Source organism: Gavia stellata, chromosome 1 (assembly GCF_030936135.1).
Source record: "Gavia stellata isolate bGavSte3 chromosome 1, bGavSte3.hap2, whole genome shotgun sequence".
Lineage (NCBI taxonomy): Eukaryota > Metazoa > Chordata > Aves > Gaviiformes > Gaviidae > Gavia > Gavia stellata.
Genome location: NC_082594.1, coordinates 4,832,870 through 4,847,274, shown reverse-complemented (window position 1 = coordinate 4,847,274; position 14,405 = coordinate 4,832,870). Strand labels below are relative to the sequence as shown.

The 14,405-nt window shown below is 40.9% G+C and overlaps 1 protein-coding gene across 3 annotated transcripts in view; it reads left to right on the top strand.

The window, feature by feature from the left end:
- Positions 1-14,405, top strand: part of TENM4 (teneurin transmembrane protein 4) — a 360,992-nt gene that overhangs the window by 199,710 nt on the left and 146,877 nt on the right. For all 3 annotated transcript variants that reach the window (XM_059822505.1, XM_059822500.1, XM_059822492.1), the window contains 3 exons: positions 758-859; positions 5,422-5,616; positions 9,823-10,023. In XM_059822505.1, coding sequence (XP_059678488.1) covers positions 758-859; positions 5,422-5,616; positions 9,823-10,023 — 498 coding nt within the window. The remainder of the gene's footprint in view (positions 1-757; positions 860-5,421; positions 5,617-9,822; positions 10,024-14,405) is intronic.

The window sequence follows — 14,405 nt, the reverse complement described above, 5'->3', positions numbered from 1 at the left end:
AAATAAAAGCGCTAGATAACATTTGGCTTACCTGTTAACTTTCCTTGAAAGACGAATAGCCAGTGTTTTTGCCAAAGTCATGGAATTTAAGATGATAACTAGAAAGAGAAGTAAGCGTGGAACAGTCCCATTCCTGTTCCACCAAGATACAGTATTAGCCCCAGCACTTTGGGCTGTTTGTATATTATTGCAGAACAAACCAGAGGATGCAGTTAGAAATCAAACATACAGTTAGAAATAATCCTTCAATAGGCAGACAGGATGAACCAAGGGTCTGTGTTCAGTGAACTTCAGAGGGAAACATTTCTATCATAGCTCAGCTCCGTCTGGCACATAGAAATGCCCCAAGTTCACTTACCTGAGGCAACAAAATTGGACCAAAGATGCATGTTCTGCCATGAGAATGGTGTGTATTGCTTCTCTCCAATGAATTCAAAGAAGGAAAATGGTCAAAAAATAAGCAGGAAGAAAAGGCATTTGGAAGTTTTCAGGTACTGAGTGAGGGCAAAGGCTGGTGGGTGCTGAGCTGCTGCGATTTGATCGTAGGATTTGCAGTCGCTCCACACTAATGTGTTACGGTTGAGCTGTTCGTTGCTGTAAATGGATGAGCGCTGGTTAGTGGAGTGCAGACTAATGCTTTCAGTCCCAAGTGCAGCAATTGCTTTGAGGTTCCAGCTGTCCTGCCATCCAGAGCCTTCCCAAGCTCAGAGGTGTTTTCTTGCCTAAAGAAGTATCTGAATTCTCTTTTGTTTTCCAGAATCAGTGGATAATTGTCCCAGTAATTGCTATGGGAATGGAGACTGCGTGTCTGGGACTTGCCATTGCTTCCTTGGCTTTCTGGGCCCTGACTGTGGCAGAGGTAGGAATTTGTACTTGATTAACTCTTCCCGTCTCCCCTTCGGTTAACATTTTTCTTGAGGATATTATATTCATGCCTGTGCCTTTTGCAAAGTACACCTCACCCGGCTTGAGGATGCTGCAGTAGAGTGGAAACAGGTTGGGTCTGTGGATTCGTTTGCTACTAGTCTTGGTTGCTGTGACCTTAGCAACAATGCAACCCTCTAGCTGCATAGGAACAGGCAAAATTTCACATTGGGAATTTTGTCTCTGGCAGCGACTTTAGAAAACATGACTTATAAATGTGGCATTATTGTTTGTCTAGGAGACCACTCTATCACTGTGTGGCGTGACCCTATAATGGTACTTTCTTTTAAGACACTGATTATACAAAAATTAAGTACTTTTTTCATTGCTGCAGGCCTTGCAAGTCTGCCTGAGCTATGAGTGATCGCTGACAGCCTGGCTGTGGAGAGCGAGGAGGGTTAGAGTAAGGCTAGGAGTGGAGTAATGGCAGGAAAAACTGGATACTCTGGCCAAAAGTGAAAACATTGGGACGACTGGGAAGGAGGCTTACCTCAGCAAACAATACAATACATTTTTCTGCTCAAGTGAAAAGTATTTTTAATAAATGGTTTTGGAAGGATTTTCATTTGACCTGAAATTTTTAGGTTATTTAAACATTTAAAAAACAAACTGAATTACTTTTAGTAAGAACACGTTTCAGACCGAGAAATCAAAACGTTGCATGTGGGAAATGCCTGAATGCTGTGCATCAACCTTCTCAAGGCCTTTTTTGGCTCAAACAGTCCAACAAACTAAGTGCAGATTTATAAATTTGGGGAGGGAGGTAGTGTAAAAAGTTAGTGCCCACACAAGGAGCTTTGCTAAGGCAACAGGTCAGGCCTTCACCCCAGCCCATTGCTTCTCTGGGAAGCAAGCTGGCTTCTTCCCAAGAGAGAGAGCTAAACTCTCTCCAACCCCATGTCCTCTCCCCCTCCAGCTGAGCATGGGTCACATCGCTGTAGCCCAGCCAAGAGATAAGGACTCCGCACACCCCGCAGGCGGGGAGCTCTCTGCTGAGGCAGTGTGGTCCAGGCTAAAACCCCAGAGGTGTTTCAGAGTTCACAGCCCAGTAAGATGGATGTGGCAGTCTGCATCCCTGAAAGCTGTTAAGTCAAACTTCTTGCTGACTCAGGTTACACTTGGTTTGCATTTCCTTACACTTGGTTTGCATTTCCAAGCTCCTTTTCAAATCCGTAGAGCTGGAGACAAAAGGAGGTTTTTTATCCATCTCCCACAGTGTATTCCCGCTCACACCTCCTAACTTTAGGTAGGGGCAGAAGTTCAGGGTTTGTTTCCCCCAAGGCTCCCTGCAGAGTCGTTGGGGAAGGAGAAGCTCCTTCACTGTGAGTCAGAATATTTAAACTTTTGTTCTGAATCGACTTTCAGAGGAGCTCACCTCCTTTCATGGGTTATATACCCAGCTTTCTCAGACACTTCAGTTGAGCCACCTGAGTGTCTCCCATTCCGCTTGAGTGCTTACTCTGGCTGATATGAACCCCTTTTATTCGACGCTATCTTTTGGTTCAGAATCATCTGGGTTCAGATCACAGATTACTCTCTGCCTTTAGGAAGACAGATTAACACCTGGAGTGTCAAAATGATATTTGTGTATGCATTTAACCAGTGGGCTGGTTAAATACATCATCTTGCCATGAGTGTGAGATACAAGGGCCCCAGAGTTGGTTTTCAGGGGAATCCAAGATGCTGCTTTTGACCTACAAATCCCTCAGAGGGCAGCAACTGTGGCATGTGTAAGGCTGCTACAGTATCCGCCAGCAGCTGTGTATCGGTCCCTGTACTGAGCAGTAATCCTTAAATAAGCAGGTCTCTGCCCACATGAAGATTTCTAGGTCATAGATTGCCTGGGTGCTCCTTTGTTTCAATTCAGTCTTGTAATTCACCATCCAAATGGGTGGGAAACTGTGGAGCGGAAAGCCCTTCTATTTTTAATAATGGCTAATGATTAATGTATTATTAACCAATTATTTTAAACCAAGAAAATGAGAACAAATCACCAGCGGTGTATTCACGGGCCTTTTGAAGGCCTACTTGAACATGGGAGATGGTGTTTTAAGGTTCTGTATAGAGTAAACAAACAAATGAGCTTACCCTCTGATGATAAACTTTACAGGAAAAGTGGCGTGCATTTGGGTTGTTGCTACCATAACCACACTAGAGAATTAGTATAATTTCAGCATCTTAGATACTGTTTGTTGGACTCTGAACGATCAAACAATAATTATATATCTTTATCTATGGAAAAGAATTGCACAAGTAGCAGTGGAAAAAAATCCAGAAACCTCTTTTCTCTTTATTCATTCTGGTGTGCTACAAAGGATGTCTTGTTCTTGCCATTGCCTTGACATTTGCAGCAGCACTTTCCAGGTTATACTGAAGGTGTTCTCCATAGAGGGCTCTGTAGAGTACCAGTCGTATTGCAGATGGCCAGTAATTTATCTGATCTTGTACTGAGTGATCAGCTGTCTTGTCAGAAAACATGTAAGTCTTTTTCAGCAACCTCTCACTGGTTAAAGGCAATTATTCTTTCTTCATGTTGAAAAGAGCTGCAGACTATCCTCTTTCAGTGCCTTGAAAGAACAGGCTCCATTACTGAGCATTTGAAATTTGAGACGGGGGGGCGGAAAATTCCATCAGCCTAGCTGAAAAGTGAAATTACAGAGTGAGTTTGCTGTGAACCATGTACACAACACAGCGTATCTTAAACAATTTATGTCTCGTACTGTATAGGTAGATATCTCCTTGCAAATGATGCACTTGAAATGCACCACTGCAATGTGCTTCCTTTAAAGTGAACAGAGGGCTCCTTAGTAATAACAGTTGCCAAATTCCTTTCTTTTCTAAACCTCTTTTATCTTGGTCAGGCAAATAAAGTTCACTGCATATCAAACTGGCTTAACAGTCAGAGCTGGCAATGCTTTGTATTTTATTGAGGTTGCTGTAATTCTGTAACACTCAAGCTGACTTGACTATAAGGACACGTGGAAACAACACAGGATGCACATTGTGCGATTACTATCTGAAAAGATGGGAAGAGAAGGAGAGGAATGTTTCCCTTAACCATGTTAATACCTCTTCCCGTGTATAATCAGTGTCAGGAACGAAGCAAAAGAGGTACATTGTATTCATCACATTCCTAATGAAGTTGAATTAAGCAGCAGACTGGAATATTCCTTTCACATTTGTCCTGCATAAAAATGTTCCTAAATTGCCTTTCTGAGGGGCAGATGAGAAGTCCAGCTGCTCTCACCTAAGGATGATGTGCAACAGTGAACAAGAGAGGTCTGTGTTGAATATATGTCCTTGCAGCTGAGTTTCAGCAAAATGAAACGGAAGAGAACAGGGCTTAAGCAAGAAGTTTCAAAGGATGGTGAACAGGGGAAGACTATTGTTCCTGAGGGACAGAAATCAGCAACTTCCTTGGAAAAATCAGAACAGAGGACAAAAGGAGCATAAGGTGGCAGGTGTGGAGAATGGAAAAGAAAGAAGGCATCATCAGAGAGGAGCTAAAGGAAGCTTAGAGAGCAGCGATTAACAGAGCTTTGGTCATGGAGGCTGGGGTCTGGTCCTTGATGCCCTCTCCTTCCTTGGGCAGCCTGCTCTGTATCCTTCAGTTCATCCCATCCCACTCTGCCTGACATTTTCCAAATTTAGCTCAGAAAACGCTTAATACTGGGATCCATCATGACACAGCTTGAGCTTGTCATCTTCCTCTTCTCCCCTTTATCACAGGGAAGAAATCCTGTATCTGGTTGGCCTTGAGAATCAGCCGACTTTGCCGGAAACAAGGACAATTAAATCCTTTAGAAACTGATACAAAGATCAGAGGATAGATTTGGAGAACTTTTATTACAGAGAGCTTGGAAAGACTAGAGGCCAGTTTTGCATTGTATCTGATGACAAATGGAGTCCAGCAGAGGTGATAACCAAAAAGGGGGCTGGAGATTCAGTTGATGGTATGACATGAGCTGAATCAGGGGAATAGTCTCAACATGGCATTCTGGACTCTGAGCAAAGCAACTGAAACCCGTAAAGCTGAGAATTACAACAGAAAAACAGGGGAGTGATTTGTGTACAGCTAAGATCTGCAGCAGAGGCAGTGTCAAGGAAGGTATGAAGTCTGGAAGCAGGTCAGGGATAGTGATAAGCAATCTAAGGTCAGTGGTGCTGCTGAAAGAAGACACCAGTACCTTGAAAAGTCAGAATACAAGAAAATTCAGAGTTTAGTTAGTGAAAAAAATGTATTAGAGACACAAAGCAAGGAGATATTCTAACTAACTCAACAGTACTGTTTGTTTGTTTTAAACATTCGTAGGAGAATACAGTTAACAGCTGGGTGTCATCCATGTAAAAGAATTGGTTTTGGCAAAGGAAAGAACAGTATAACCCACTGAAGACTGTGTATGAAGAATACAAATCCCCTGCAGGACTCTTGTGCTCTTTTTTGAGGTGAGAGCTGTGAACAGTTGTGTTTTAATGATTTCTGTTATCTTTCCCCAGCCTCCTGCCCGGTGCTGTGCAGTGGAAATGGGCAGTACATGAAGGGGAGGTGCTTGTGCCATAGCGGCTGGAAGGGAGCAGAATGTGATGTCCCGACGAACCAGTGCATTGATGTCTCCTGCAATAACCATGGCACGTGCATCATGGGGACCTGTATCTGCAACCCAGGATACAAAGGCGAGAGCTGTGAAGAAGGTATTTGCAAGATACATTCAATTAGCCTTTTGCTTTGATTCTCGTTCTATAATTGCATGGATGGAGGCAATTCAGAATAGGACTGGCACTTAAACAGAACAGTAATAGGCACCTTAGAGATACAATAGATGAATGCAACATAAAAATCATGTGTTGTAATAACTTGTCATTAGCTATCATATTTGTTCACTAATTGGATGAAAAGCCACCAAATGCTTCAGATAGATAGACAAATCTAGTTGAAAGACCAGAACAACTATTCATATGTTCAAATGTTCTTATTAAAGCATCGTTTCCATTTACACATCTAAACGTATAATTACTTTATAGTGCTTTCTTCTCTGCTATGCTATGCCAAGTGATTTCAGTTGCTTACCTACACAAAATGGTGGCGTGTGAGAGAAAGTCGCTGATGCTTGTCAGCTTTAAAAGCTTAGAAATGCTCAGGACTTGAATTAAATTCTGCTTCAAAATCAGATATTATTTTAATGGCTCTTCCACAGCTTTTTTCTCACATTAGCCTCCAAACATTTTTCATTTACATTTAGATTTGTTGCTCTGAAATACGGTGCCTTTCCGCACTTATCTTTTGTGTAGGAAGTCACCTGCCACCATAAACCTTTATCTTCCTGAGTCTGTGACTGTTCCTTATTGCTAAATAAAAAAATGGACAGTTTTGTAAGTGTACAAATCATTCAGACAGTAATAAATATACAACCAAAAGTGCCTGATAATGTTCATCACTTTTGAAAATTATTCTCAAAATTCTATGCAGATGACCCAAAAAATAATTATTTTTAAATTATGCTTCTCCAAATGCATATATAAGGCCTCTGCACCATCTGATAGACTTAAAACATCCATTTGATACATGCATAAGAATCACAATGGCTTGAATTAATTTATGGTTGTCTTCATGTATGCGGGATAAAGATTTATCTGAAATGGCTTTATTTTACAGACAATGAAAGTAGGCTGAATTGGATTCAAACGTTCAAATGGCATCTAATCTAGCAATTCTTTTGATGTGTTAAATGTATTTTAGTGGGACATCTCTGATGTAACATGGCTTCGGTGTCAGTAAATGTTAGAGATGAAGACAGTATCAGCTCTTACAACAATAAGGCATCTCTTGAGAAAGCTTCATTTTGGCTTAAGAAAGCACAATTCAGTGAAGCCGTGGGGCATGCAAAACCCATAGATGGTGACTACTGAAGTATCTTTAAAGCATCTCTGTAGACCTCGTATTTACTAGATCATATCTTTGCTGGATAAACAGAAATGAAAAGATCCTGATTTTGCCTCCAGCTAGATGTGTTTAATGTGTGTAAATCAGAGTAAGATTTGCCCTTTTTCTAACAGGAACCTTTTTTCCCTGGTCACCTTTAAAGCAGAAAAGCCAGACGCTACTCAGTTATTTTATGTTATCGCTATAACGGGGGGACAGTGTCAGTCCCACTAGGTAAAAACTTGAGACAGGATGAAGAACAAAGAGAACTTGATGTTTCTTATGAGCTGTTTAGTATTTTTCCAAATATGCATTTGTTTTTCATATTCAAGGCATAATTTGTATTGTGTTGTGAGGGGGGGAAGTAACTCAGAAATATGCCATGTGGGAAATCTTCAGGACATACATATATATATTTAGATCTAGTAAAAAAGTTGATTTATACTATTTTTTTAAATTGCTTTTACTTTTTAATTTCTCTTCTAAGAAGAACCACCTGGTATCGATTACTTTTTATTATTTCTCAGTTCGCGTAGCTTCACCGCTTAGTCCATGTTTATAATGGGTTTTCATTCCAGAGTTTCTTCTGTCTTTTCTTTTTCCCCCATAGAAGTTCAGCAATGTTTATAAAACATCAGCCAACAATCTTACATTAATTTTTCTTTTCTCCTTCCTTAGTTTATTGGCCCATATTTTATAAGGCATGGGCTAAGCCAGTGAGACATTAAAGGGAGGGGAACAAATTTAAGCAGTGAAAAATGAGAAGTTACTCTTTGGGTACCGAATAAGCCTAATAACTTGTGTGACCAATGAAGCATGAAGCATATTGGGGAAAAGTGTAGAAGAGGCACTAGCTTTGCTTGCTGCATGATTTATCTCCCTGGCAAAGGTTCTGCACAAGGCTGAACTATAAATGGGGCATTTTCCAACCAAGAATTAGACCATTTGGGACATTTTCCAAGCAGCAACACACATATATGCAAAACACTTTTTTTTTCTTTTTTCTATGTATACTAGATTTTGTCAGCTCTGCCCTCCTGCCCCGCTCCCCATCGCTGCTTCTCCCAGAGCTGAGCAGCTAAATTTGTCAAGCAGAAATCCTTAAAAATATACCTTTGTACTCCAAATCCACTAAGCAATTGATTAAGAAGAAAGCAGAAGCCCATAATCCCATCCCAGGGCCCTTCCGATGGTGCAGAAAGCCTAAAGAGACACAGCTAGTGAGGCTGAGATTAAAGTAGCCATTGTGTGTGACATTTTCTGAAAGGGCTCATTTCAACATGAAAAATGGCCTTGGGATTATGATAAATGGGGGGTTCTGACATGCACATTCCCCTCCTATAATCGTCTGTGTTAGAGCTGAGATAGCAGATTGTCTGCCTCCTGTGATGGAGCCCCCTGTAAAACTCACCTTTTTCCCAATTGACCTTCAGAGGGGATGATTAATTGCCTGGAGGTAGCCTCTTGTCAGTTAGCCTGTGATCTTTGTTCTCTATGTTCAAACCATCTGCTGAGAACGTACCAGGCTGCTACTCCGTTTCTTAGTCCTTTTCGTACTTATTACTGCTGAGAAAGAACAGGGCCAGGGCTCCAAGGGTCTCATGCTAAAATTGGCACCCTAGCTCCCAGCTCGCTAACAGTGAAGGAGATTTATAGACTCATCCTTTCCAGCCTCTTACAATTTTTGAGGATTGTTCCAGCTATGAGCAGGGCTCCAGGAATCAAACAAAACAGAAAATGCTCTCACATGCCTTGGGATAGTAATTGCTGAGCCATTACTTGTCAGACTGAGAAGGTTTTGAGAATCCAGGGAATTATCAGAGCAGCTGTTGTGTTTCCTTTTAAGGTTTCTGGATCTTAAACAGGTCATTGGGATTCTTATTAGCTTTTACAGGGAGGAAAAAACGAACCACAAACCTGCTGTGTGTGCGGTGGCCGTGTTCTGCTCTTCTGTATTAGAGCCAGGAGCTGGACAGCTTTCCTCTTGCTGCTTAGCCAGACTGACACTTGTCAGCGATCCCCAGGGCACTGCCACACACCCTTTCAAGAGATGGGAAGATTTTCTCTAGGCTGTCCCTGCTTTTATATATAAATAGATGATCAACTCCTCCAGTCCTTTTTTGGGAGGGTGTCTGGTGCGTTTCATATTTTTCGGTTGCTGGGTGAAATTCCCCCGTGGGCAGAGGAGCTGACAGTTGCCTACAAAACACATAACTCAGGAATCAGGCAGCAGTACATTTGGTCTTTTAGTGCACATCGCTATACCATGCACCTAACTGAATCGTCTCCAATCTTGTTAGGAAAGTGCCTTTTTGGGGAAAAAAAGAATAAAATAAAAAAGACTATTAGTTGATCAAAAATAAAACCAGAAGAATGCCAATATCAAAAAATCTATGTTTTTTTTAATCCTTAATCCAGAAAACTGTCTAAGGATATGTTTAACATGAAATTTATGTAAGTGTCTGTGAAATCTGTATAGATTTCAGCACGTTCTTCAATTTAAGGATGTATTGTGCTGAATAAGGACATCAACTTCTGCTGAATATTTATGTAAAATTCTCTCTCAGAAAACTAGAGCTCAGCTTTGAATTCATTAGTAATAGTAATTTAGGTTATTCTAATAAAATAAATGGAGGCACAATATGTGTGCAAGAGAGTATTATTCTTATTCTGTTCTTAATTGATATTAGCCTGTTCTTACTAGAAAGATCATTTATTAGTGTAGGCCTGGATAAAAGAATGGATTTCATCACTGAATTTTTCTCTGTTTTTCATGTAACTGCTTTAGGTCTCACTGCCTTTTTGGGACACTGTCTTCTTGCATGAAGCATCTGTTTTGTGCGCAACAGGGCTTTGCTTTCCGGTTGGAGCCTTGAGACACTATATAAATACATTTGTGTAGATGGCAGTCTGGTAGCTTTTTTTCTGAAATTCCCATTTGCTTTCCCTGTCTACTTCCTCTTCCTTCTCACATGTAGTGGACTGCATGGATCCTACCTGCTCAGGACGAGGCGTGTGCGTGCGAGGAGAATGTCACTGTTCGGTTGGCTGGGGAGGAACAAACTGTGAGACCCCAAGAGCCACTTGTCTGGACCAATGCTCTGGTCATGGGACCTTCCTCCCGGATACTGGACTCTGCAGCTGCGATCCCAACTGGACCGGACATGATTGCTCAATCGGTAACGTCAGCGCTGACTTACTGTTGTTTTTTATTTTAGTTAAGCTCTGTAAAATATTCAGACTTAGATCTGCAAAAAGAGCACTACAAATGTGTTCCAGTAAAGCACATGTAGGGTATGACTGGAAGCAGAAATGCCATAGCTCAACTACATAAATAATTCTGCTTCCATTGCTGAGCATAGAATAATATAATAAATAACCCCATTAAAGCCACCTAGGCTTGCTGTTGTTCATTATATTGCTATGAATGTAATTGATGGTCTACATATAACTGCTTGTTGTGGTGTTAGTTCTTAATGAATCCCAGTAGCCACCAAAGGGTCTGTTTTGATTTTTAGGAGATGACTAAATATTCTTTAGGTGGCTGTAAACAAGAAGGAAGAGGTGGCAATCCTTCAGGTCTCATTTCCCTTCTGAATTTAAAGGCTGTACTTTCCTAGGCTCAGCTAAAGGACGATGAGTGTCACATGAGGTTCATATTAAAAGACTGTGCGCACTGTCCTCTATGAAGTAAAAAATAAGTTTACTGAGTAGAAGTATTTAACGGTACAAGCACCTACCAAGAAGACAGATTTTCATGGGCAGTTTTGTGCAGAGGTTTGAAACTGTGACCTTCCTTCATTCCTCAGCTAAATGGGCATTTTGCTCAAAATCTGCATCAGGTATCCAAAATGAAGGCTAAAGAAAAACTATTCAGGAGCCTTTTCTTTTCTTCCAAATGCAATTAGCTTTTAGAGGCCACACTGAGAAATGCTCTAGTACATTAAACAGTCAGAACCTATGGAACATTAGTCTTTTGGCTTTTGTGCTGTATATTGTGCTCACAAACAAGAGACCACAGCAATAACAGCTTCGTTACCTTCCACTGCTGGGGTGGAACTAGGCCAAATATCCAGGGCAGCTCAGTATAGGCAATGAAATGAAATGAAATGAATTTTCAACAAAGCGACAAAAAAACCTATTAGGAGAGTGGATACAGTAGAAAAATTACGTAAACAACCTTTTCACTGAGGAATTACTATCATGTGTAAAAAAATCAGGTTAACGGCTTGCAAGTATTTTAAGAGAGTAACTTCCAAGGATGGGGCAAACTGAATAAACTGGTACAAGGGATATAAAAAGAAAACCTTTTCGACAGTCATCATTTAGGCTAGATATTAGGAAGCTTGTCATAAAATAAAATTGACTGGGCTGAAGAATAAGCAAAAGAGGAGGCCTACTTGCCTGGGGCTAGAACTAGGTTGATCAAAACTTTTGCAGATGTAGGGATATCCTGCATTGATAGGAGGATAAATTTGGTGTCAGGCTTTTCTTTTCCCCCTATTAACATCTTCAATTCCATACTCTATGAGTTCGTTTATAGCACCGTAAGAGGAAAGGTAGTAGTGTATTCCTAGTGACTTTGTAGCATAGTTCATAATTGAGTCATTATTCTGAGCTTATATGAAGGTTTGGGGATTGCAGGGATGGATTTGGAAAAATGTTCATTTGTACACGCAACCAGAATTCACTTTCCTTTTGTTAACCTGCAGGGTCATGTACAGATGATTTATAAGCTTTCCTTATCCTGCTTTTATAAATCCATCTAGTGCAAACTTTCTTTGGCAGTGTGAGGTTATTTGAGACAAACTTGAGCATCATTCCAAGACCTTTTTCCTCACCGAGCTGCTTGTAACATTCAGGTTATTGTGCCTCACAGCTAAAATCACAGCTAAGGTGATTTGTAAACTTCCATTTCTAACCCAGACCTTTCCACTGAATTGATGACTTGATTTGAAAGACAGATTTACTCACAAGATGTGTGGTACTCTTCTCGCATGATTATAATAGAGGGAGCAAGCACGTTAGTACACATAACAACATACTGCCCAACCCAGTGGGGTGGAGGTTCTGTAGAAGGGACTAAAGGGGCCACATTTTTATTGTCCTATAAAACAGGAACAGACAGAACAGAAGAATTATTAAGTGAAAGAATTAAGTACTTGTATAAATCAACCTCAGCTCAGCAAAGCAGTTAGGACTGTGTTCAATCCCAGTGAAATCTATAGGACTGTGCCTACGTGGGCTATGCCAAGGACAGCCCCCTTCATAAGCCACATTGAGAAGCAGACCCTGAGAACAGCGTAATCATCTGGAAACACAGAATAAAAATTGAGGCGACATAGTGGGTTTTCCAGCTCTTAATACCTTAAAGTCAAGACTAATACCTATCTGAAATGCGGCATGCTGTATTCATTTAGAAGGTATCAGTCAGTATGGAAGCAGCTAGGTGAAAGTCCGTGGATCGTCCTGTGTAGGAAGTAAGACTACACTATCTTTGAACCTTAGACTCAGTCTTTCAGCTAAGTAGGTAGATTTCACCTGCCTTTAGCAGGTATCTTAGAGGAACACAGATTGCTGGATACAACTCTTAGTTTTTCACAAGATAATATTACAGTGATTTCTGTTTCCTGTTTATATTCTCTTTCTTCATTCCACTTAGCCTGGGTCTTCATAGACAAGCTGTGCAGTTCAATTTCCTGTGAATTCTACTCTGCACTGCATTGTAGGAAGTAGTAATAATATGGGGTTTTTTTGCTTTATGTGTGTGCCCACTGCCAGTATATCTTGCGATAGGGCTGCTGCCATACTACCTCAGATTTTTCACTCTGGAAAAATGCTCCTTAAGCCTGCGTCAGCCTTTCATGCAAGGGATAGTTTCTTAGGATCTCCTTTCCCTCAGTATGCCTTTCTTTTTTGGTAGATTCCCAAATATAGAAAAAAGTCTTTTCGTGGAAGTTGCAGAGGTAAGTCCAGAGATAACCTGTACTGAGCAGCAAAAGGGGCATTTTGGTATCTCCGTGGGAGAATTAAATCCCTTCCCTTTTGCATCTTAGTACTGTTGCACAAGCAAATACAAAAAGGTCCTATATAACCCAGTTCAGCTAAAAAGTCCAAGGCAATGCTTGGTACAAGAAAGGTAATCAAGGAACCACTCATCCTAACCCCTTTTCTCCAGGGTCTGCCATCACAGATCCTCTGTATCCCAGGCTTTTGGCGTGCTATCTCCCTTCACCTCTTAATGAGCCCTAGCGAAGGACTTCATTCTCCAAGCATGGCAACTAATGAAGCCATTACAGGGCAGCTCTCTTAACCTCTTATTGTCTGAGTATAGCAGGAAGAAAAAAATGGCCTGTGCTGCAACGTGAAACAGAGCTTTATATATGATAGAGTCTCACTCTTCACCTGTTTAAATTGGACCAAGTATTTCTGGCTGATCAGGAGGCAACAAACCACATACCGTAAGACATATTTGCTGAGTGCAGTGAAATGAATAGGTGAGTAAGGTTATCTGCATTTGGGGAATGCACCATTTCCCAGAGAGATCTTGCTGATGCATCGGTACAATCACAGGCCCATCAAAACAGTATTATCCCTGGATGCAAAATCATTCTTAAAGGAATTAAGTTATCTGATGTTGTCTTTCACTCTCCTCAAATTTAAATCAGTGCTTTTCACACTGTTCTCTGTTTGGTAGTTGACACCTTGACATACATGATATTCACAAGAATCATCAGAAGGTTGATTATAGAAAGCAGCAACAGAAATTATTTTCTCTGTGTAATAAGTGTACTGACTTTTTCTGGGCAGTTGACAGTGGTTGTACATTGACCTGCATACAGATAAGGATTCCTTCTCAATTGCTCATTTGTAATGACCCACTTTATACACAGTTGTCATCCAGTGCAGTACTTCAGACCTTTAAAAGTACACTGGAGAAGAGCAGTAGTAGGAATAGTACTTTGTGTATGGTGGTCCTAAATTGGCAGTGGAGACATAAAATCATGGGCTGTACATTTAATGATATGAGTTTGGAACTGGAAGCGGGGACTCAGTAAAGAGATTATAAGTTATGATGTTTTACTTCACATTTTGAAAAGACTAAGAGAGCATGCCTGACCAGAGACTGAGGCTGAGCTTGCATGACCATATCTCATGAAATCTAGTAGTTTGATCCTATCCATAGCTTCTTTCATCACTTCTGCTGCTAACAGTGTTTTCTGAGGATACGTCATTTGACTTTATGACTGCCCTTTTCCCCCTGTGTGACAGGGAGGAAATACTGCTTCCCAATGACTTGCTGCCAAACTTTGTTACTGAGGTTTATGATCACAAAGGCATTTAGTCATTTACGACTTACCTTAAGCAAATGCAGATTATCTAACTTCACCAGAGTGTTTCAGAGAACCTCTTCTCAGCTTCTGAGACATCCTACTGTCTAGAGCTGTCTACTGGAAAGCTCCCTTAAGTTCCTAAATTTCTGCTGTGGCACATACAGCTGGTGTCTCCTCAGTCTGAGAAATCATTGGACATGTTCTCTTACTTCTTGGGAGAGTATACC